We start from the raw sequence: 20,369 nt of genomic DNA on the forward strand, positions 1-20,369 counted from the left end.
CTCTCAGAGTTTGGGATAAGGCAGCAATAATGGACTCCAATGCATTCAAAGTTTACAGTGTGTTCCTGGGACTGTTAAGTCACATTGTCTGCAACCGATACGAGCCATCCATCATAGGATTCATCGCCTCTTTGCTACCCTTTCAAGCGGCGTTCTATTACTATGCATCGCAGCATCTTAGGTCTGGCTCGTTGGTATCGCTTTTGATGCAATGCCATATCCTATTCTTCGTCTCGCTTGGCAGCAGTATGGCCGCGTACCGGTTATTATTTCACCCTCTACGCCGATTCCCAGGACCTCTCTTGGGGAAGCTGACCAAGTTTGCAACCTCATATCATGCTGTGCGTGGAGACCAGCATCTGTGGATAGAGAATCTGCACCGGAAGTACGGCGACACCGTCCGATTTGGTCCTAATGAGCTTTCTTTCATCAATCCCGACGATTTGCCCTACATCCAAGGCAGCAAGTCGGCACGGGTACCGAGAGGTCCGTGGTACGATGGGAGCCCGGATCGCATGGAGGACTCTCTTTCCATGGTCCGCACCCGAAATTTCGAGGTTCACAGATATAAACGCCGCATATGGGAGCAAGCATTCACATTGCCTGCGTTGACGTCCTACGAGCCCAAGGTTCTCGAAATGGTTGAGCTAGCGGTCAAGGTCTGCGTTGAGAAGGATGGCCAAGTCATTGATGTTAAACCGATAATTCAGTCATTTACCTTCGACACAATGGGTAAAGTTGGATTCAGTCGCGATTACGGTATGGTGGACGGTACTAACGTCCACGCCGGGCGGGAGATGAGATCGCTGGCCGAGCACATGCGTATGCTGTTCATGACGCGGCCGACGCCATGGCTCAAACACCTCTACAGGGCTCTACCTCTTGACGCCAAAGGTAAAAATGGTTCGAAGCAGTTCAAGGACACAACGTTGAGACGCTTTGAGGAGCGCTACCAGGAGGGCACCACGAACGGCGTCATCGATATCATGCACTATCTCATGCAGCCTGAGCCCAAATCGGGCAAATCGATGACCAAACTGGAACTCTCGGACGAGGCGGTGAGCCTCGTGATCGCTGGGAGCGACACTACTAGCGTGTGCTTAACGTACGCCTTTTACTACCTCCTCACAAATCGCGAAGCGTATTCAAAGCTGCAGAAAGAGGTAGACTCGCTCTGGGACGGAGTTGGCCTACTTCAATCGAAGAGTTTAGTGCCTTCCCGTGCACCATTTATCGATGGAGTTATAAACGAGGCTCTTCGTCTGGCGGAGCCCGATCCAAATGGAAATCAGCGGTCGACCCCACCAGGAGGCTTTATGGTTAATGGGGAGTATATCCCTGAAGGTACGCAGATGAGTGTCCACAAATGGTCGATACACCGATCCGAGAAGCACTTCACAAGGGGTGACGAGTTCATTCCCGAGAGGTGGATTTCTGACGAGGAGAGAGCACGTCTCGGTCTGACGAATCACAATGTTAAAGCGTTCATTCCCTTTGGTGCCGGCCAGTACGGTTGCGTGGGGCGGCCACTCGCTTTGAACGAGCTGCGTATGTTCCTGGTCGGATTTTTCAGACACGTCGATATTTCGCCCTGTCCCGGCCATGATCTCTCGCAATTTACTCATCAGGCGGCCGCATACATGACTTTTGTCACGCCTCCCCTACCTGTGGTGATCAGGAGACGCAAAGTCGGATACCAAATGGGTCAGGAGATAGAAAATTGAGACCACCGCCCTCCACTGGCAACTATCGCTATCACACCTACTTAGACTCAATTATATGAAAGGATTCTATAAATACGCCCCCTGCTCTTTTCGATTCACGTTTCATAATGATTTGCAATGATACCTGTTGTTCGAACACGGCACAACATTCATGGGTTTCGTTGGCCTTTACTTCAAAAAGCAAGGCTACGTGTTAAAGTCCTCCGGCATAGCTGATCGGCATCTCTTTAGGAAGTAATTGTGTCACTGCGGCATTGCCTCTGCCGCAGGCGCGTGTCACACTATTTGAATTGAATCCTCTCCTATAGATAGACAATCGACCAAGTTGTTCCACAATCGGCATCTCCCAAAGCGATGGCGTTGGAAAATCTCCTTATAGCCCGTTTCGTCCTCCATTGACGGAAAGGGCGATGCCGTTGACAAATGCCGATCGACCACTGCAAAGCCACACTAAGGCCTCGGCCAGCTCTTCAGGCTTTCCCGCTCTTCTGAGACCCGTCGATTGTATGGCTGCCTCGTACAAGTGCGACCTCGACATATTTGCTGTCAGAGGGGTGAGGACCGCTCTTTACCAGCAAGTCAGTATGCGCCAAATGGGTTGTATCTACCACCTTACCCTGGACAAACGCAGTTGACTCGAATACCCTGGGGGCCATACCTCATCGCGTCCGATTTGGACAAACCGATGACCGCGTGCTTGAATGCCGCATATGCGGGAAGGTCGGGATAGGCCATTAGTCCGGCTAAGGAGGCGACATTGACAATGGTTCCCTTTACCGGAATATCAGATTCTGCAGAGGTGAGTGAGTCTTGCTTCAGCATCGCCTGTAGCTCGGCTCGCTCGCAAAAATAGACGCCCCGCAGATTGATTTGATACTGTAGCTCGAAATCGGCCGTCGTGGACTCTGCTGTCTCGCCGGCCAAGGTAATGCCAGCAACGTTGCAACAGTAGTCAATTCTGCCGAACTCGGACACCGCGTGGGCCACCAACTCCTGCACCGACCGCTCATCACGCACGTCGGTCTGCACGACGAGCGCGGAGACGCTTTGGTACCGCTGACGGATCATAGTCTGAGTCTCATGCAGCCCGTCGAGATTCTTATCTGTCAGAACTATTCGTTGGCACCCACGAGCCGCAAATAATATCGCCGTCGCCCGTCCGATGCCAGACGCTGCTCCTGTGACGAAAGCCACACCAGGATACTCCATTTTAACTTGCCCCAGTGAGGGACGGAAGCGCGCAAGAACGGAGACAGTAAGCTTTGATACTGTATCCGTGGTCCGGGATCAGTAGAACTCGACGGCAGACGACGAAAGCAAACCGTTTTGTATGGACGGAGATGGTCCCATTAGCAACGAGAATACTTAGTTATAGATGAGCGATGTTTTGGGCACGACAGGAGATCGACAACCCAGCCGTCAACGTAGGATCATAGACATTCCGCTTCTTGCAGCTGTTCCGTGGAAGAGCACCAGGACGCGGAACGAGGCATGCGGTGGCATTAGCCTGGCGGTCGTTGTTACCAAGAATTACCTGTGAAGATTACACTGATCGACGGTATTTAACCTTGAACAGACACCCTGCTCCGCATTGGGCCAAAGCGCTCAGGTGTTGGCCCGACGTGAAAGAAAATTTCATCTCTATCGGAAGAACTGTTATGATACAGAGCTTTGATACTGCTGTTCAAGAGCCTCGCGGAAAATATTTCGGAGCTTTTATAAGCAGAGATAATATCCCAGCGCGAAAACCTCGAGTATATAAACCGAACTTCAGGCGTAACTCTCACAACACGACTCAAGGTGTTTCATGAGACCAAATAACTGCCTGTAAATCACGAGCAGAACACTACAGTATCGGCGTCTATTTCAAAAGGCGATTTTGACACCAACCAGCAATTTGCCAAAGTGTGGGTCATAGATACCTCGTCACCCGAACCCCAGAACCAGGACGCATGCTTTGAGCCTCCATCGATAGGTTGCAGCTCGTCCAATTTTGGGAGATTGTCAGAGTCTGGGTCAAAAAGCGGTGTCATGGTGAACTAGAACTGCCTTGCTCCCCCGTCGAGCGTGAGCGATCTGTACCCCCTGGATTTCTCCAACTAAGGAGCATAGATTGTGCACTGACTGGTCTTATTGCTCTGTGTAGCCTGTAGTCGTATACATGTAGGACCTAGCAGTCTGGCCTCCAGGTCACGAAAAGAAACACTTGTCGGCTGATTTCAATGTGAGCGGGTATTTTCATGCGCTGCCGACATTTCTAGGGATGCCGCGGGCGGAATAGGTGGCGGAAGTATGCCGACGACTCGCTTTCGGAACTGACCAAACCAAAGTCAGCCGGAAATACCAATCCATAACTGAATATGGGGCTGGAGCCTGAAGGATCTCTGTCGACGTCTGACTTGGTCAATAAGCAACAACGAGGCCGGAGCGGTGAAAAGGTGGCGAGCAGAATCATTCAGACGGCGAATGACACGTCTCTAGACGCCTCGAGGCTCGACTCTCACTGGGAAGGTGAATGGCTACTGGCCTTTCGCTGCAAACCCCAAAGAGCCTTCTTCTTTCCCTTGGTGGACTTGCTACTATTCCCCGGCTGTCGTCGGAATTGGCGGCACGTGGAAGCCGACACTTGGGTCTCTAAAATGTGAAGCGTATTTGCAAATCACAATCTGAAGGAGCAGAGTGAGTGATCGGTATTCTTTGGTTGATGATTCAAAGACAATGGCTAATCCTCCCATGACTGCAAAGGTTCGATTGACGGCTGGCTTCACGCCTTGCTTTCTACCTGCCGTGACGGTGACCTGATCTGACTTGTTCTCCCTTACAGCGTCGCAACCATGAGCCGAACCACGTTATCAATCACATCGCGGTGGTGGTCCCTGACGTCGAGGCCGCGACCGAGTTTTACACGAGCGTTCTTGGGTTTCGCAAGCTCGCACAAAATCTTCGAGTAGTCGACCGCTCCAAAACACCCGACGCCCAAATATTCAAGATCTACGGCGATCGATTTAATGTTGTCAAAATAGCAATGCTGACCACGGGTAACGGAGTCGGCTACGAGCTCTTCGAATTTATAGATCCGCCAATGAAGGAATGGGCGAGCTTCGATGTCACGAGAGGCGGCGTCTTCCACATCGCGGTGACCGATTCTGACCCGGAGGAACTGTGCAGGAGAGTGATCGCGGCAGGAGGAAACAAGATAGGGGGCACCGTGAAACCTTACGGCCACCTCGACGAGAATGACTGCGCGTTGTATATGCAGGATCCGTGGGGCACGGTGATCGAAGTGCTCAGCTGTAGCTTTGAAGAGTTGATGAGCAACCGCTAGTCAATCCTCTTTTTCCAGCCGAGATGCTATATCAGGAAATCAAGAAATAGTGTAAGATTGGAAGCAGGGAAGCGCTTTCACACAAGGCTGAGTTGATGGAAGATATGAGCAATTCATCTGTCCTTGCTTCCGCATCAGCGCTTCACCTCGTCAGGGCAGTTGTTGAAACGTATATAACAGCCTGATGTTGGAATTTATGTGTCCCGGAGAAGATGCCTACAATCTTCACAAAACACTACACATGTCGTATTCAAATTGAGGAAGTAGTTGCACGACCAAGATAACAGTGTGCCACGCGCGTTGAGCAAATCCACTGGCCGAACCCCGAGCTTTGCTTTACTTGGATCGATTCCCTGACAGAACTCACTGAACCTTGCCAGGTTACGCTACTGTCTCCACAGTCCAGGTGTCGGCTTTTCCTTCCTGTCCTGCTACTGCTTCTACCTGGTCATTGACGATCTCCAGGTGTATGTCGCGACGGTAGACCACCACCAGGTCGTCGTCGCCAAACAATGCCGCTATCTCCTCTAGAGACTTTCCGCGAGTGTCCGGGTAGTAAAAGTAGATAAAGATAGCACAGCATGTAGTCAAGGCAATGAATATCAAGAAGTAACGCCATCCGATATTTTCGATGGCCGTCGGTGACGCCTGAGCCCAGAGGATACTCGTCCACGCAGCCGTGGTCGCTTGGAGTGTCATGCCCTTGGCTCGGAGATGAGTTGGGAAGAATTCTGAGCTATAATAGTAGAATGGGCCTTCCACCGTGCCCGAATAAGCCGCGAGGAAGAAATAGATCATGGCAACTGCTCCTATTTGGCCTGACTTGCTTCCCGAATTCAAATATGTGGCGGTCAAGGCAGTATAACAGGAGAGAGCCACGATCAGCAGGCCGAGACCAAAGGTAATGAGTGTCTGCCGCCGGAACCTTTCGGTGTAGAAAACACAGCTTGACGTGAAGGGAAGATTGACTGCGAACATTCCCGCTTGGAGGTAAAGCTGCTTCTCTGTCGAGAATCCCAAGTTCTTGAAGAGTGTTGTGGCATAGATTGCGATCGTCTGACTGCCGGCAGACTGAAGAGCAAAACCGAGAAAGATAGCCATCAGCATCCGTTTCCAGTAGGACGAGCGCCGCATCATCTCCAGCCACGAAGCAGGTAGGGTGCGATCCAATTCGACTTGCCGGCGCATCTGAAACATCTCGATCTTGGCATATTCGTGATTGGCGTCATTTGTGGTCGAGTGGAATCGGCAGACGATGTCCCAGGCCTCCTGGTCGCGGCCTTTCATCAAGAGATAGCGGGGAGACTCGGGCACAAACCAGATACCGAGGAGGACAGGGATGCATGGGATGCAACCGATTGCTTGAGGCCCTCGCCAGGCACCCAACGGAGAGTGGATGTTCACATAGAAACCCACGCCCACATAGCTCGACAATAGATAACCAACATTGACTGCCACTCCGTGTAGCTGGGCGAACGCTCCACGGACTTCAGGCGGCACGGACTCCAGGATCCAGAGAGGAACTGACATGGCGAGCATAAACGCTCCCCATCCGCCAGTAAAGCGAAACACGATAAACATCGCGATATGGACGGAGCCCGCACAGAGCGCGGCCGATAGGAGGACGAGGACAGCACCCACGAAGATTGCTTTCTTGCGTCCGAAGCGATCTCCGACCCAGTTACTGAAAATGGAGCCGAGGAAGCCTCCCACATAGAACACGGAACTCGTAGCTCCAATGATTGCCTCCTCATTCGAGCTCGTGGCAAGGTCCATATACCCGTAGAAAGATGGTTGACCAAGGGTGGTTGCGATCACACCCCCGGCGTAAGCAAAGGAAACTGAGCCAAAGCACATTAAGAGGACAATGAGGACAGTGGAGAGCCGGAAATGTCGCTTTCCAGGCCCCAAATGAGCGTCTCCAGCTCCGGATTGATTGGCAGCCATAGTTGTCAACGATCAAGCCGAGAGGCAGGCCGTTCTGTTGGAATTCCCTTGGTGCTTCTAGCACGCCTAGGTTTTGTGTGGTAGGCAAGATCATATAGGTCGAGGTAGAGTGGCTCATGAGTCTGATAGTGCAGTAGCGGGATCAAATACTGTACGCCGAACGTACCTACAGTCGGACTGTCTTCCACCAATAGTTCGGAAAGGCGGGTCCCCCGATCACCTCCAGCCTAGTCCAGAGTTGATGCGGAACACAGAGCATGGAACGTGGAATGTAGCAGCCGTCGGAAAGGCGGAAGACTTTAAGATTATACTGGAAGCTCGATGAGCGCCTCGTCGGAGTACCGACATCTCTCTAGGTATCCCACGTTACACGCGGATTTTCTCGAGGGCGGGTTGAGTGTTCGTGTTGTGATCTCAGGCTGGGCGTCACAGACGAAAACACCAGAGAATCGCGGGGAGATACTGTGTCTCTACTAGACGGTTCCTTGGGACTTGGGTGTGAAATCAATGGACTCTGTCTCCCCTACGTTCAACCTAGCCTGTGCGTTGGTCGACCCAAAGGAGCTGCAGCTCCAGCAGCGACCGATTAAGTGCTTAGGCGGAGAAGATGTCTTGGTCAAGGTGATGTCAACGGGTCTTTGTGGATCGGATGCGCATATTTGGGAAAGGGGTTCGACATCCAAACAACTTATTCTGGGCCACGAGGCCGCTGGGGTTATTGTCGCCATCGGCTCCGAAGTCAAGTCTCGACGGGTTGGCCAGAGAGTTGCGATCGAGCCAGGAAGGGCATGCTTAAAGTACGTGTTCCCAGCCAAAGTACAAAGGCTGTGCTGCAGTCTGTTCTGAAACCCGATATTCACGACCTCAGGTGCGACTTTTGTCTCCAGGGGAAGTCGAATCACTGTGAAAAGCTCCAGTACTGCGGAGTCGAACCTACCGATGGATTGCTATGCCAGTATTTCTCCTGCCCTGCCCATATGACTATTGACATTCCCAATAATGTGTCCTGGGACGAAGCGGCTGCCATTCAACCGTTGGCGGTAGCCGTTCACCTGGCAAAGCAAGCTGGTCTCCACGCGAGTCAGACCCTGGGAGTCTTGTATGTCTGAAGTTGCACCTATCGAGGGAGGAGGGTTAGCTGATGCAAGACAGCGGCTGTGGTCCACTTGGACTCTTTGTGATTGCCATTGCAAAGGCCTACGGCATCAGGAAAGTACTAGCTTTTGACATCCAGGAATCCAGAGTCAACTTTGCCAAACAGTGCGGAGCGGATGTCGGGGTGATAAGCTCTCCAAGTCACTCGAACAAGGACCCTTGGACGTATGCAAAAGATACCATGTCATCACTCAAAGAGAAATATCACTTGGGGCTTGGAATGGACGTTGTGGTGGAAGCAAGCGGCGCCGAGCCCTGCACGCATATGGCACTGGCTCTCCTCAAGCCGGGCTGCACCTGTAAGTTTCCCCTGATGCTGTTGCTAGATGGCCTCTAAGTCGCTCGATCGGGTAGGTGTTCAAGCCGGCTTGGGAAAACCGTTGACGTCTGTACCGTTGGCATGGCTCACGGCAAAAGAGTTGGTAATCAAAGGTACGAAGAGGAGCCTCAGCATCTAGACTGAGACGAGCTGACCACACACGCGATGACTAGGCACGGCTAGATATACGCCTGGATGTTTCTCCGAGGCGATCGATCTGATCAGCAGCGGAAGAGTCGACATCAAACCTTTCATCACAGCCAAGTATCCGCTGAGCAACATCAAGGAGGCTTTCACCGCCTTGAGCGAACAGCAAGGCATCAAAATTATCGTTCAAAACCAAGAGTAGCACAACATCACAAATTAGAGCGAGATCTCTGACTTTGTACTATTAAGAAGATCGATCTACTTTATAAGCAAGCCGTCGCAGCTACTTGTCGTGGTCGAATGATGTTATCAGGAATATCATCTTGATAGTTACCCTTATCTACTATAGTGCCCAATATTCGAACATTCGCTGGGATTGGCAAGATATTCCGTCTTTTTTGCAGAATAAGCGGGTTTCGAGGCACTATTCCTGACACTTCTGAAGTTTGCAGCTAGTGAACGTAGGCAGAGAGGTAGTCTGCTACGCTGCTTTGGTGGTCCCGCAGGCTTCAGGGTCAATCTCCTGGATGATATCCTCAATGGTGTCAACTTGGATGTTTTCAAAAACCTTGTAGTCACCAATAGACCATTTCCCTTGCTCTGCTAGGTCGGCAACCAAGAGTCCAAGCCACTTACAGTGGCGGCGAGGGCTGTTTGTTCGTCGTAGTTCTTGAACCTTTGCATGCAAATCTTCCGAGCTTCCTTTGCGGATCAGCTCTACCTTAACTTGCTTTAATCTTTCGTAGACTTCTGCGAACTCTCGGACTGTGTTGTAGCCTGAACGCACAAAAAAGAAGCCGCCTTTACCATCGACAACGTCTTTTTCAGTAGTGAGAAGCTCGATGCTGAATTCTGCACAGTTCTTCATGGACGTCCAGGGGTATTTCGTATTCCCTGCGCCCCAGTAATCAATCGTACAGGTGCCATCTGATCGCTTGGTCGGGAATGTTCCCGATAACGGTCCCCAAAGTTGCTCACCAAATACTCCGCTAAAGACATACACAGGACGGATCTTGCTTGTGAGTTCCACTTGGCGACAAAACGATATCTGCGCATCATAGTACTCCATATCTCCAAACTGTATTCCGTGCCAGTTGAGATTCCAGGTTTGTGCATGAAAGATCTTGACACCCGCATTTTCTGCCTCTCGGAGGAGTAGTAATTGAGCTTCAAGATACATTTGAGGCGTAGGAGAATAGGCGCAGATAACTGCATCGACGCCGGTCACGGCTCTCCGGAGCGCGGGAACGTCGTAATAAGCTGTAGTAGTTATGAAGGACTCGAGCGAACATGCAAGGTCCGCTTTGACCGCACCTGGTGAGCGGCCTAGCCCTCGAACTTGCAATCCTCGGCGGAGGGCGGCAAAAGCCAATAGGTGGCCCAGCCGACCTGACATTCCAGCAATGAGAACCAGCATCCTATGTAAGTTTGTCAGGTAAAAGGTAATGTCCTTGCCAAAATGTTCAGAGCGGAAATAATAGACTAGGATGCAAATTATTGTTGTTGAAAATCGCGATAGAAGTTACTGGTAAGTCCGGGGGTCGCAAAGGTGCTTTCTGGATACGGCGTCTCCGACTACCCCCTTCGATTCCCTCTTTCCCTCCGCCGTTCCGCCGCCTCCCTTAGTGAATACCGTTGATTTCTCAGACTCTTGGAAAGCCCATCGTGCCCCCACATCATTCTCATCAAGGGTTGGACCACGCGGGGGCCCACGTAGCCTGCGGCTTCTCTTTCCAGTCGTCCTCGCGTACTCTCAGCTTTAGTAAGCTCTGAAGGAAACAGCCATCCGCGGACCATTTCGGGAATGGAATTTCAATGCAGGTAGATACTCCTTCTCTGCAGTTGGTTTATCCAAAAGCTTATCGTCCGACTCACCTGTATTGAAAGAGAAGTCGAGTTTTGGAAAAATATAGAGGCCCGGATACTCCGGTAGAGCCAAATGAGTATGATCGTCGATGTCGTTGAGACGCTCTATCAATCTCCACGGTATATAGTGGTTGTGGTTTGAAACACTGTTCTCCTATTAAAGCTATCGCCTCCATTCCAGTCTCGCTGCTGGCCTCAGATTCACCAGGAGAGAGAATGCTGACAACAATGTAATCGAGGCGAATCTTGACCACGATAGAAGTTGCATGAACCTTTAGAAAGAGTGGTGTCGGCCTCTCACCAATATTGCAAGCTACATCTCGCAGAGCTCCACCTTGTCAACGAAAATCATTCTTTGGTGGGTTCTGGTACAGGATATACCTCCACTCGGGATACGCTACTTACCTGGGTATTAATTAGTAATATTTTGCAAAAAGTTACCGCTTTTGGATTCGGCTCGTGTCCCGAGTACACGACTCCGCAATCGAGTTATAAAATCCGCAGGCGGCATCCTCCTCCAGCCTCTCTGGTTCAGAAAAGTGAGCATCGAACACCTGCAATTTCGTGTGGTCTTGATTGCTTTTTCAAGATGATTGAGGTCAGAAAGTACCAGCTACCGCCTACGGAGCTCATTCCGAACTCGCCACGCCCTCTCCTCCACTATCCTGGTATTTTGTCTTCCTCGGCCTCCATCTCAACAGCAGCCTACGACGCTTTTTCTGATAACGGATGGCGTGTTCAGTGGATCTTCCGCTACGGTTCCACCCAGGACTCTCACTACCACTCAGCAACTCATGAATGCATGGCTGTGCTCTCGGGAACTGCAACCATCCGATTTGGCGTGGCCGACACTGATCCTGACCTCAATGGGGGTGCTCATGGTTCCGGCAGGGAAGACGGCGGAATCGAACTTCAGGCACGCGCCGGCGACGTCTTTGTCATACCCGCTGGTGTCGCGCACAAGACATTCAATACCGAGCCCTCTGCCGAGTTTAAGCTTCTCACTCCTGGTGATGGCCATCACATAGCGGCCAAGGATGTGAGGAGTGCTTTGGGGGAGCTGCAGCTCTCCGGCTTCACCATGATTGGCGCATACCCCGAAGGCGGCGCTTGGGACTTTGCGAAAGGGGGAGAGAGCGCTGGTAACTACGAGGCCGTATGGACAGTGGCAACACCGGAGAAGGATCCTGTGCTGGCAAAGGCCGAAGAAGGTCTCTGTGGACAATGGAAATAGAGCCTAGCAGCAAAAGTTGATACCCTGTACGTCAGGGCACCAACCGGGACTGAGACGTGACTGAATACATTTCTCTCCCGCATTGAATACTCACAGGTTCTCATTATCTCATGTCGTCTGTGTGGTTCTCGGATCGATAGCCGCGTTTCGTCCTCGGCACGTTATCCGAAAGTATTTTTGCCTGCGCTTTACACCATCCCCGCCAAGTCGAAGGAAGGCTTACGATGATCATATTAGAGACAACATGTGCAAAACGTGCAGTGTATTCTACCAAAGTCTCTCGTCCATTGTCAAGAATCCGTATCCTTACCTGCTGCGAAAATGGTCCCCCAGTCCACCCCCAAAAAGCTCCGCGTCGCTGTTCTCGGCTGTGGTACGTTACATGCACAACTGTCAAGGCCTCCGCTCTGACGAAGCCTCCAGGGTTTATGGGGACAGCGTTAATCCTGGGTATCACCAATGGACTTGAGAATTCCGAATACGGTCTCAAATTCTCAGTTAGCGCTCGCTCTGACACTTCAATTGATCGATTACGGCAAACATTTGATTCGCAGAGAGATCGAGTGGACGTTATTACTCCAGACAATGTCGAAGCGGCTCGCGGCTCCGAAGTGATAATCTTGGCTTTCCAGCCACAGCAACTCGCCGAGGTTTTGGGGTGCTCCGGCTTGGTGGAAGCTATCCGCGGAAAGCTGGTCGTCTCCATACTGGCCGGAGTGTCATCCTTACAGGTGGCTCAGAAACTGTATAACGCCACGGAGCTGACCACGCAGACCCGCGTCTCGCGTCTGATACCCAGCATTGGCGCGCAGATAAGTGAATCGATGACCCTGGTCGCCGACACCCCTCTCTCTGGCCCAGACCGGGATCTGATCACATGGCTTTTCCAACGGATTGGGCCCACGCAGCTTGTCCCGGAGGATCTCATCGACACCGCGACTGCAGTGAGCGCCGCATGCCACGCTCTGACAGTGGTCGCGGTCGACGCGATTGTGGATGGGAGTGTTGCAGAAGGTGTCCCGCGGCCAATGGCTCTGAATATTGCGTCCCAATGCTTACGCAGCGCTTCTACGCTGCTGCGGGACCAAATGACCATTGAATCTCTCAAGGAGTCGATGTCTGTGGCCAGAGGAATCACGATCAATGCTCTGTTGCAGTTGGATCGTGGACACGTGAGAGCCGGCATTTCGGATGCCGTCAGGTTCGCGGCGCAGTATTCTAAAAAGATGACTGATGGTAGCAATTGATTTTCTGTGCCATACTTGGTCCAGATGGCTTTTTCTTCGTCTATCCGCTACTCTCTCCCATGCACGCAGGGACCTCGAAAGAGGTTCTTGAAGGTTGTCTATCTACAGGCGAGACTGAGGTTTAAGCTGAATCTCTTTCTCTTCTCGATGCAACCCTTCCATCGCGCTCTGAATTGACCTCTTCACCGCATCAGATGGTTCTTCGTACGGCCTGCGAGGTTTGAGCAGACGAACCGCGTCTGTGATTCCCGCCTTTGGAGCGGTAAAAATCGCAGCAGCATACTTTGTGTTCGCGATCCCCGCCTTGGTGGCAGTCTCGGCCGATGCCACCAGCTTCTGAAGTGCGAGAGCCTCACCATGCTGACCATTGGTCCACAACTCATAGATCCTGGCCACCACTCTCGGGAACACGTTCCCGAATGCTCCGATACAGCCTGCACTGCCAGAGGCAAGTCCCCCAACCAGGAAATCTGACTGGCCGCCGAAGATCGCGAAACGCGAAGTTGCAAACCTAGAAGCAAGACAAGTGATCTTTGCAACCGAGCCGCAGGTCAACTTCACGCCGACGACATTGCGGGACTCCTTTGCGATATCCGTGATGATGTTGGCGTCGAGGTCGAGCCCATTGCAGACGGCCGGGAAGTTGTAGATGATGATCGGCAGCGGAGACGCCGAGGCGACCTCTTTGTAAAACCTCCTGACGACGGCCGGTGTGGTCTGTTTGCCGAAATATGCGCAAGGCAGTACGAGCGCGTAGTTGGCGCCGGCATTGTATGCGTCTGTAATGAATTCGAGCACCTGCGCGGTGGAATGGCCGCTCGCTCCGGCAATGATGGGATATCCGTCCGGAACAGATCTTCGTGCCAGCTGGAGCAAAGTCATCCGCTCCTCGCGCGTCAACAGGAATGTCTCTGCGTTGGTGCCTAGTATGACAAGCCCGGTGAGGCCCGTGGTTGTCAGATAGGAATAATACTTGGCTTGGGCATCGAGACACAGTCGATCCGTCTCGGGATCGAAGAACGTCACTGCAGGCACGTAGCAGCCCGCTTGCGGAGCGGTCGGGTAGCCCTTTGTATCTGGCTGGTCACTGTGAATTTGTGCCTGCTGAAGGGCCATGGTATGCAATCAGAGTCCCAGTAACAATGATTTCCATCGCGAGCCTTTCAATGATTCAGCATGGTATGGTTTTATAGAGGGAATGTCTCTCCCTATTCCACTCCTCGGAGCAGGAAAAGGTCGGATACGCTCCCGAGGGTGGATGTACGTGCAAACGGGGATAATAGCGGATCTGGCTTTAGCTGATGCATCTAGCGGTTGCTGCCCGACGACTCTGGATGGCTAGGAGCGTACCAGTATCCTACAAGACTCGGGAAAGTAAATTTGCTGATCATCTGGTATCATCTATGTGCGGCAGAGATCGGGCTTCACATGGCCCAGTAACACCTCACGGCTTAGAGACCGCGAAGCATCGGATATATTCCTAGTCATGGAAGTCAAGATTTGTACCTATGTTCTTGTCTCCAAAACACTAGAAATTACTGTTCAGCTTCCGCAGACAACCAATCCAGAGCACTGAGATCCATCGAGTCCGCAAAGTTCAAAAGCTGCTCTGCTGTGATTCCATCCTGCCAGCTAAGTTCGTCCATGGGGAAGTCATTATTAGTGGGCTGCGACGAGGCTGTATAGGGTGGAGGGGCGAGCGGTATCAGCGAAGGTTGAGCTGCAGCAGTGCGAAAATGACGGTCATCCTGGGACAGAGAGCCACGAAGGCTTGAGGGCCGAGTGAAGATGACAGGCTGATTCTCCTCATTCGAGGAAAGTCGATTAAGGATGTTTTCCAGCTGTTGGAGCTCGGATTTGATCATTCGAGCAACTCTATTGCCGCGAGAAATCATCTCGTCAAAAACTGCATGTGACCGCTGCAACCAAGGCGAGCAGTCTTTGACCAGAGAGGAATCCACGGTTGCCGCCATCAAAAGCGCTATCGCCGAGGTAAATGTGGCATCTAGATCAAAAGGGAGGAAGCTTTCTATTGGATAATGTCAGTAGGCTGATGTGCCATATGAAACCATCCAAGTTGTTGGCACACTGACCGAGAAGACTATGGTCTTGTAGAGCGGAAAGAATCGTGATCATCTGCTGAGCTGACTCAATACACATTTGCAATAAAGTCCGAACACTTCCCGATTGAAGCAGTTCGACCAGGTTTATATTCGATTGACGGAGCTTCGATTGAAGAAATGTGTACAGTATCGGTCTCGTCGTAAGAACAATGCACTGGGTTATCGTCAAATGTCCGAAAATTATCCACAGGGACTTCATCTTGCTTCACTTACTTGATGGTACAGCAGATGCAGATATGCAGAAAGCCTTGAAATGCTGGTCTTTGAGCCGTTTCCCAGAAACTCAAAGGAGCTGTTCAATTGGTCTGTAACATTTGCAACGCTTTTCAAGGCGTCTTTGGCGACAGTCAGGAATCGTTTGTCTAGCCGGCCCTCGGCTCCATACACAGCTGCTTGCTGTCAGCACCATATGCCGGAAATAACCTGGAACCCACTTACTGTTAAGGATTTGTGCCAACACTTTGGAGAGGTTTATCTGAATATTCATCGCCGTTGACCTTTGAGGCTGACCGGAGAAAGTTGGTAACTCTGCACTTATCGATTCGTCTGCAATCCCCATCGGTACACCCATGAGGGACGACATCTGACGGTCAAGAATATAGACTGTCCACCAGACTTTCCGATATCTTTGCGCCAAATCACTATCCACTTGCTGACTGCGCATTTCTGTATGCATTCCATTCTCCAAGGCCATGCGGAGAGCTTGGCCAATCTGGGGTGCGTTAGCATAGTAGAATCGAATATCAAGGAAAGTCGCACAATGCGATAAGCGGCCCCACGGAAATCGAGACATTGTAAATAAAGAGCGGCGCAGCATAGGACTTGTATCGCCTCGATGGGATCAGCACTGTAGAAGGCAAGATCTGGCATAAGCTTCATTGCATGGACGAAAAGCTCCGCCCCCGGAGGCTTTCGACCTTTGCTGCTCTGGACCACAAATGCCTTCCCAAAGGCAAGGATCAGAAGGTAGTGGATGAACCAAAGACTAGACGGTGCTTGAGTCGGATTTTCGTGGAACTGGGAGAATTGTTGCATAAACTTGTCCTCCTCAAAAAGATGGAAAAGCTGACCGCAGTGGAACTTGACGGCGTTGATGAGGTACATGGCAAAATCGGCCGATGGAAGTGCAGGGTCCTCAGATGGAGACTCTAGTGAAGTGTTCCTCTTTCCATCCCACCCTAAATCGTAGGATTTACCCTCGAAGAGCAGATTGTCCGGAGGAAGAGGCGCCCGCATGACTCTCTCGTGGGTCATCGCAAGGACTCTTCGCCCGAATGACCAGTTGGACGATGTCCCTAAGTAGACTAGGAGAAATGAGTCAGTAGATTTCAGCCTGGCAATACATTATAGGACTTACTGGGCCTGCCACTTGTGTCGGGAAAGTAGCTGGGAAAGCCAAGCACAAGAGGATTCATGAGGGATGCGCCTGGAGAACCCCGGAGAGAACGAGGCTCCTCTGGGGGTCTCGATGGTGACTGAGGATACGAGGCTTCTGGTTGGTATGTGGCGCTTAGATTTTGCCTACCAACACTATCGCTGATGTTGTCGTCTTCGTCGTTCTCCTCTTGCCGTGGTCAGACGGGTTGACAGGGATAATCGTAACGTCTTACCGGGCTCTAGAGTCTCTTCAGGAGTTGCTTGTTCATCCGAGATACCTGGGGCTCCTATATCGCCTCGGCTTTGTCGCTCAAAGGAGGCTACGCGCTTCTCGAGGTCGTTTATATAACTAGGAATCCTTAGCTAATGTTGGGATCGTGATGCTCTAGCACTTACCCTCTTGTCACGAGAATCTTTTGAGCGTGATCGTCAAAGTGACATGTCAACTTTCTCTTGGCGCATGCTTCACAAGGACGTGATCCCGTGCATCTAATCTTCTGGCGACGGCAGCGTCGACAACTGTCAAAGCAAGAAGTTAGCAGCCACAGCCTTGGAGTAGCCTGGGGACGGAGCACGGCTCACGCTTTTGGCGCACGTTTCTTTGCGCTGCTCTGATTGTCTGTCGCGGCGAGCTCCATTGCTGCTGAGTGACGAGGACTTCCAGAACACCGGCAATGCCTGCCGCTTCTTCGGTGAGGTGATAAATCAGCTTGGTAGCTGGTTAGTATGGAGCGGCAAGAAACTTCGGGCCGGTCAAGCGGGGTATCAGCACTCGGGACAGTTTCCGATGTTGCATGGAAGTCTGACTCCACTAACCTCATTTGGAAAGCAATCAACCCGGCGAGCCCCGTCAAAAAGCCCGACTCTGCACTTATCGCGACCATCCACTAGCAATCGTGCAAAGTTCGTATCAATGATTAGATACTCACCTAAGCCGACTGTCGTAAGACTGGAGAGTCCTTTGCAACATGCCATCGGGCAGGGGTCCGGTCATCCAACTCGGCCAGCCCCTAGATCCGTATCAGCGTTTGCTTTGAAGAGCAGGAGCTACTACCCATCCTCTGAATCCTAGATTCTGGACCTCTCCTTATCTCAAGCCGGAGGTTCTCAAACAAGGATTTCCGCCGCGGGGGTGGAGTCATCGATAGGATCAGCCTAGCATCGAACACGAGCAACAACCAACTCCTCTAAAGGCTACGCTCGATCGATATCATCCATGCAATCGTAGATATCCAGCTTTCGTTTGCAAAGTGTAGATCTATAAGATAGCGCCCTGACCTCCAGGTCTCTCCACAGTTCTCTTCTTGTACTGCAGGCCACACAGTAATAGATTCCACCTTATTTTGTACCCACCGTCTTCCTTCTCATCGTGAAGATGTCCTTCACAGACTCAGCAGACCTTAAACATGTCGACGAGAAGATAGTCCAGAAAGAGGGGAAGAATCTACAGCCCGTGAACAGCGTTGAAGAGGCCACCTTGATTGAACTAGGGGAAGATCGAAATGGCCAATTCCATCGCTCATTCACTCCCCGTCAAGTTCATGTGCGTACATTCCAGCTCTGGATGGCATTTGTCGTGCTGACCCGGTGATGTTAAGATAATCTCCCTCGGATCCAATATCGGTAGCGGTCTCTTCATCGCAACTGGGAAGGCTTTGGCTACCGGTGGCCCTGGAAATATGGTGATCGCGTACTTGATGGTCTGCAGCTGTGTCTGGGCCGTCTTGCAGTCACTGTCAGAGATGACGATTGCTTTCCCGGTTTCTGGTAATTACATCGACTATGCTGATCGATGGGTTGACCCTGCGCTGGCGTTCGGTGCTGGCTTCGCAGAGTGGCTAGGTATGTGGATCAACGAGGCAGAGTTCACACTTTACTGATACAAAACAGGTTGGACTGCTATTGTAGCTGCCGAAGCCGGCTTCTTCAATGTCTTGATCCAATTCTGGGCCGAAGGATCTTTCCCTCAAGCGGCAACGAGTAAGAACCTCTACGTCTCCTTCACCAATTTGTGAACTTGCTAACTCTATCCTTTCCAGTCACGATATTCCTTGTCGCATGCATGGTGATATTCCTCCTTCCCAATACCGTTTTCGCCTGGTTCGAATACGTCACCTCTCTCATAAAAATATTCCTCTTCCTCCTTATCATAACTTTGTCATTGGCTCTTACACTTGGTGCTGGACCAAATGGATACATCCATCACGGGGAGACATGGACAGAACACCCGCCCTTCTTGAATGGATTCGCAGTAAGTTGGATTCGCCTACTCGAACATTGATTTTGGCTCATAAGTTCAGGGGTTTGCCAATGCCGCTTTACTGGCCACATGGGCGGTTGGCGACCAGGTCTTCATTGGCATCATCGGCGGTGAAGCTAAAAGCCCTCGGTTCTCCATGGCCCACGCAACGAAACTCGTGCCATTCCGAGTGAACTTCATCTACATGATAAGTATCGTTTTCATCACCATCCTGGTGCCTTCCAATGATCCACGGCTGCTTGGTGGATCGGGTGTCGCAGCCTCACCGTTCGTCATTGCCATCCAAAATTCGGGCATTCCCGGCATTGCGTCCCTCCTCAATGCAGGCATGATGTGCGGCGTCCTTGCGATTGCTGCTGAGAGCGTCTACATCTCGTCGAGGATCCTTAGGACTATGGCACACCAGAAATTAATCCCTGAGCGTCTGGCGCGAGTGGATTCCAAGGGCCGCCCGAGATGGGCTCTGCTCATTACCTGCATCACGGCAGTGTTTCTGGGCTATATTCAGTTGAGCTGTGAGGACCCCTGCTTTGTTATTGTCAGCGCAAGCACAAAGCTAATCCGTCGACAGCTGGCGGTCTTACGGCGTTGAACTGGTTGATCTCGATCACCAGCGCCTCCTACTTTTCAAACTGGATCATCATTGCGTTCACAAATTGGCGATTCCACTGCGCTTTGAAGGCACAAAACGATCCTCTCTTCAAAGAGGTCTATGCGTGGAAATCTAGTTTATGGCCCCTGGCTCCAGGATGGCTGATGACGATCTCACTTCTCTTGCTCGGCTGCTGCATTGCCGCCGGTATCGACCCCGTCGTAAGTAGCATTTCCTTTGTTGTTCCTTTGGAGGTCGAACCTTGACATTGAGTTTCTGCGCTCTGTACAAAATCAATGCTAAATGCGGTTGGCAGGGTGGCGCTGGTTTCACCGCTTACAACTTCTTCGAATTTATGATTGGAGTCCTCGTCATTGCAGGGTTCACAATTGGGTACAAGCTCATTTTCAAGACTCCGTGGCGAGACGCAAAAGTTGCGGACTGCAAGACTGGTCGAAGGACGCTGAGCATCGAGGAGATTAACCAGCTCGATGAATATTACAAGATGAGCAAGTGGAGGAGGTTTCTAACCTATGTGCAGTTGTGGTAGCCGGAAACTCTTAGTATCGGCACTTAAGGTTGTGGGTATGAGTAGGGGATAGACTGTCGCGTGGTTATGGAGCGTATGATGTGGGACGTGATTGCTCGATTGCCTTTAGATTTTCTTAGATTTGGATCCAATTCGTTCCACCTCGGCCTTTCCATGCCTTTCCATGCCTTTTCTACTCGTACATCGCAACTAACACGATCATGGCTGTCGTAGTTAGAAAGACGGGATATTCGTGTCTGGCCTCCTACGGCTTTTCAAAATGTGTCCTTTCTGTATAGAGTAAAGGAGAGCGGGTTTATGAAGCATTTGTTTCGAACAGAAATAGTTGTTTCAACTTTTTTGAGGAATACCCAGCGAGAAAGGTTCGCGATAGTTCGCCGGCTGGGGCTCCTCAAACGTTACCGTACGTCTGATGGATCAAGCCCCGACACTGTGAGTAGGCATGGAATGGGGAAATCCGGGGAACTTGCACAAGGCAATCGGAGTCTGTCGGACAGGAGATT

The 20,369-nt window shown here is 51.4% G+C and overlaps 4 protein-coding genes across 4 annotated transcripts; 2 read left to right on the forward strand and 2 right to left on the reverse strand.

The window, feature by feature from the left end:
* Positions 1 to 29: 29 nt before the first annotated feature.
* PV07_02357 (uncharacterized protein) lies at positions 30 to 1,724 on the forward strand (the record flags this gene model as incomplete). Its single annotated transcript, XM_016388960.1, has 1 exon — positions 30 to 1,724. The coding sequence occupies one exon, from the start codon at positions 30 to 32 to the stop codon at positions 1,722 to 1,724; it is 1,695 nt and encodes a 564-aa protein (XP_016255888.1).
* A 7,374-nt stretch (positions 1,725 to 9,098) lies between these two features.
* PV07_02358 (uncharacterized protein) lies at positions 9,099 to 10,013 on the reverse strand (the record flags this gene model as incomplete). Its single annotated transcript, XM_016388961.1, has 1 exon — positions 9,099 to 10,013. The coding sequence occupies one exon, from the start codon at positions 10,011 to 10,013 to the stop codon at positions 9,099 to 9,101; it is 915 nt and encodes a 304-aa protein (XP_016255889.1).
* Positions 10,014 to 11,072: 1,059 nt separating this feature from the next.
* On the forward strand, positions 11,073 to 11,717 carry PV07_02359 (uncharacterized protein; the record flags this gene model as incomplete). Its single annotated transcript, XM_016388962.1, has 1 exon — positions 11,073 to 11,717. The coding sequence occupies one exon, from the start codon at positions 11,073 to 11,075 to the stop codon at positions 11,715 to 11,717; it is 645 nt and encodes a 214-aa protein (XP_016255890.1).
* A 2,780-nt stretch (positions 11,718 to 14,497) lies between these two features.
* On the reverse strand, positions 14,498 to 17,102 carry PV07_02360 (uncharacterized protein; the record flags this gene model as incomplete). Its single annotated transcript, XM_016388963.1, has 9 exons — positions 14,498 to 14,993; positions 15,058 to 15,241; positions 15,301 to 15,476; positions 15,526 to 15,799; positions 15,847 to 16,391; positions 16,445 to 16,651; positions 16,698 to 16,813; positions 16,861 to 16,983; positions 17,047 to 17,102. 9 exons carry the CDS (start codon positions 17,100 to 17,102, stop codon positions 14,500 to 14,502), a joined length of 2,175 nt encoding a protein of 724 aa, XP_016255891.1. The 3' UTR covers positions 14,498 to 14,499.
* Between the last annotated feature and the right edge of the window lie 3,267 nt (positions 17,103 to 20,369).

The sequence above is a fragment of the Cladophialophora immunda genome (assembly GCF_000835495.1).
Source record: "Cladophialophora immunda strain CBS 83496 unplaced genomic scaffold supercont1.1, whole genome shotgun sequence".
NCBI classification, from domain to species: domain Eukaryota; kingdom Fungi; phylum Ascomycota; class Eurotiomycetes; order Chaetothyriales; family Herpotrichiellaceae; genus Cladophialophora; species Cladophialophora immunda.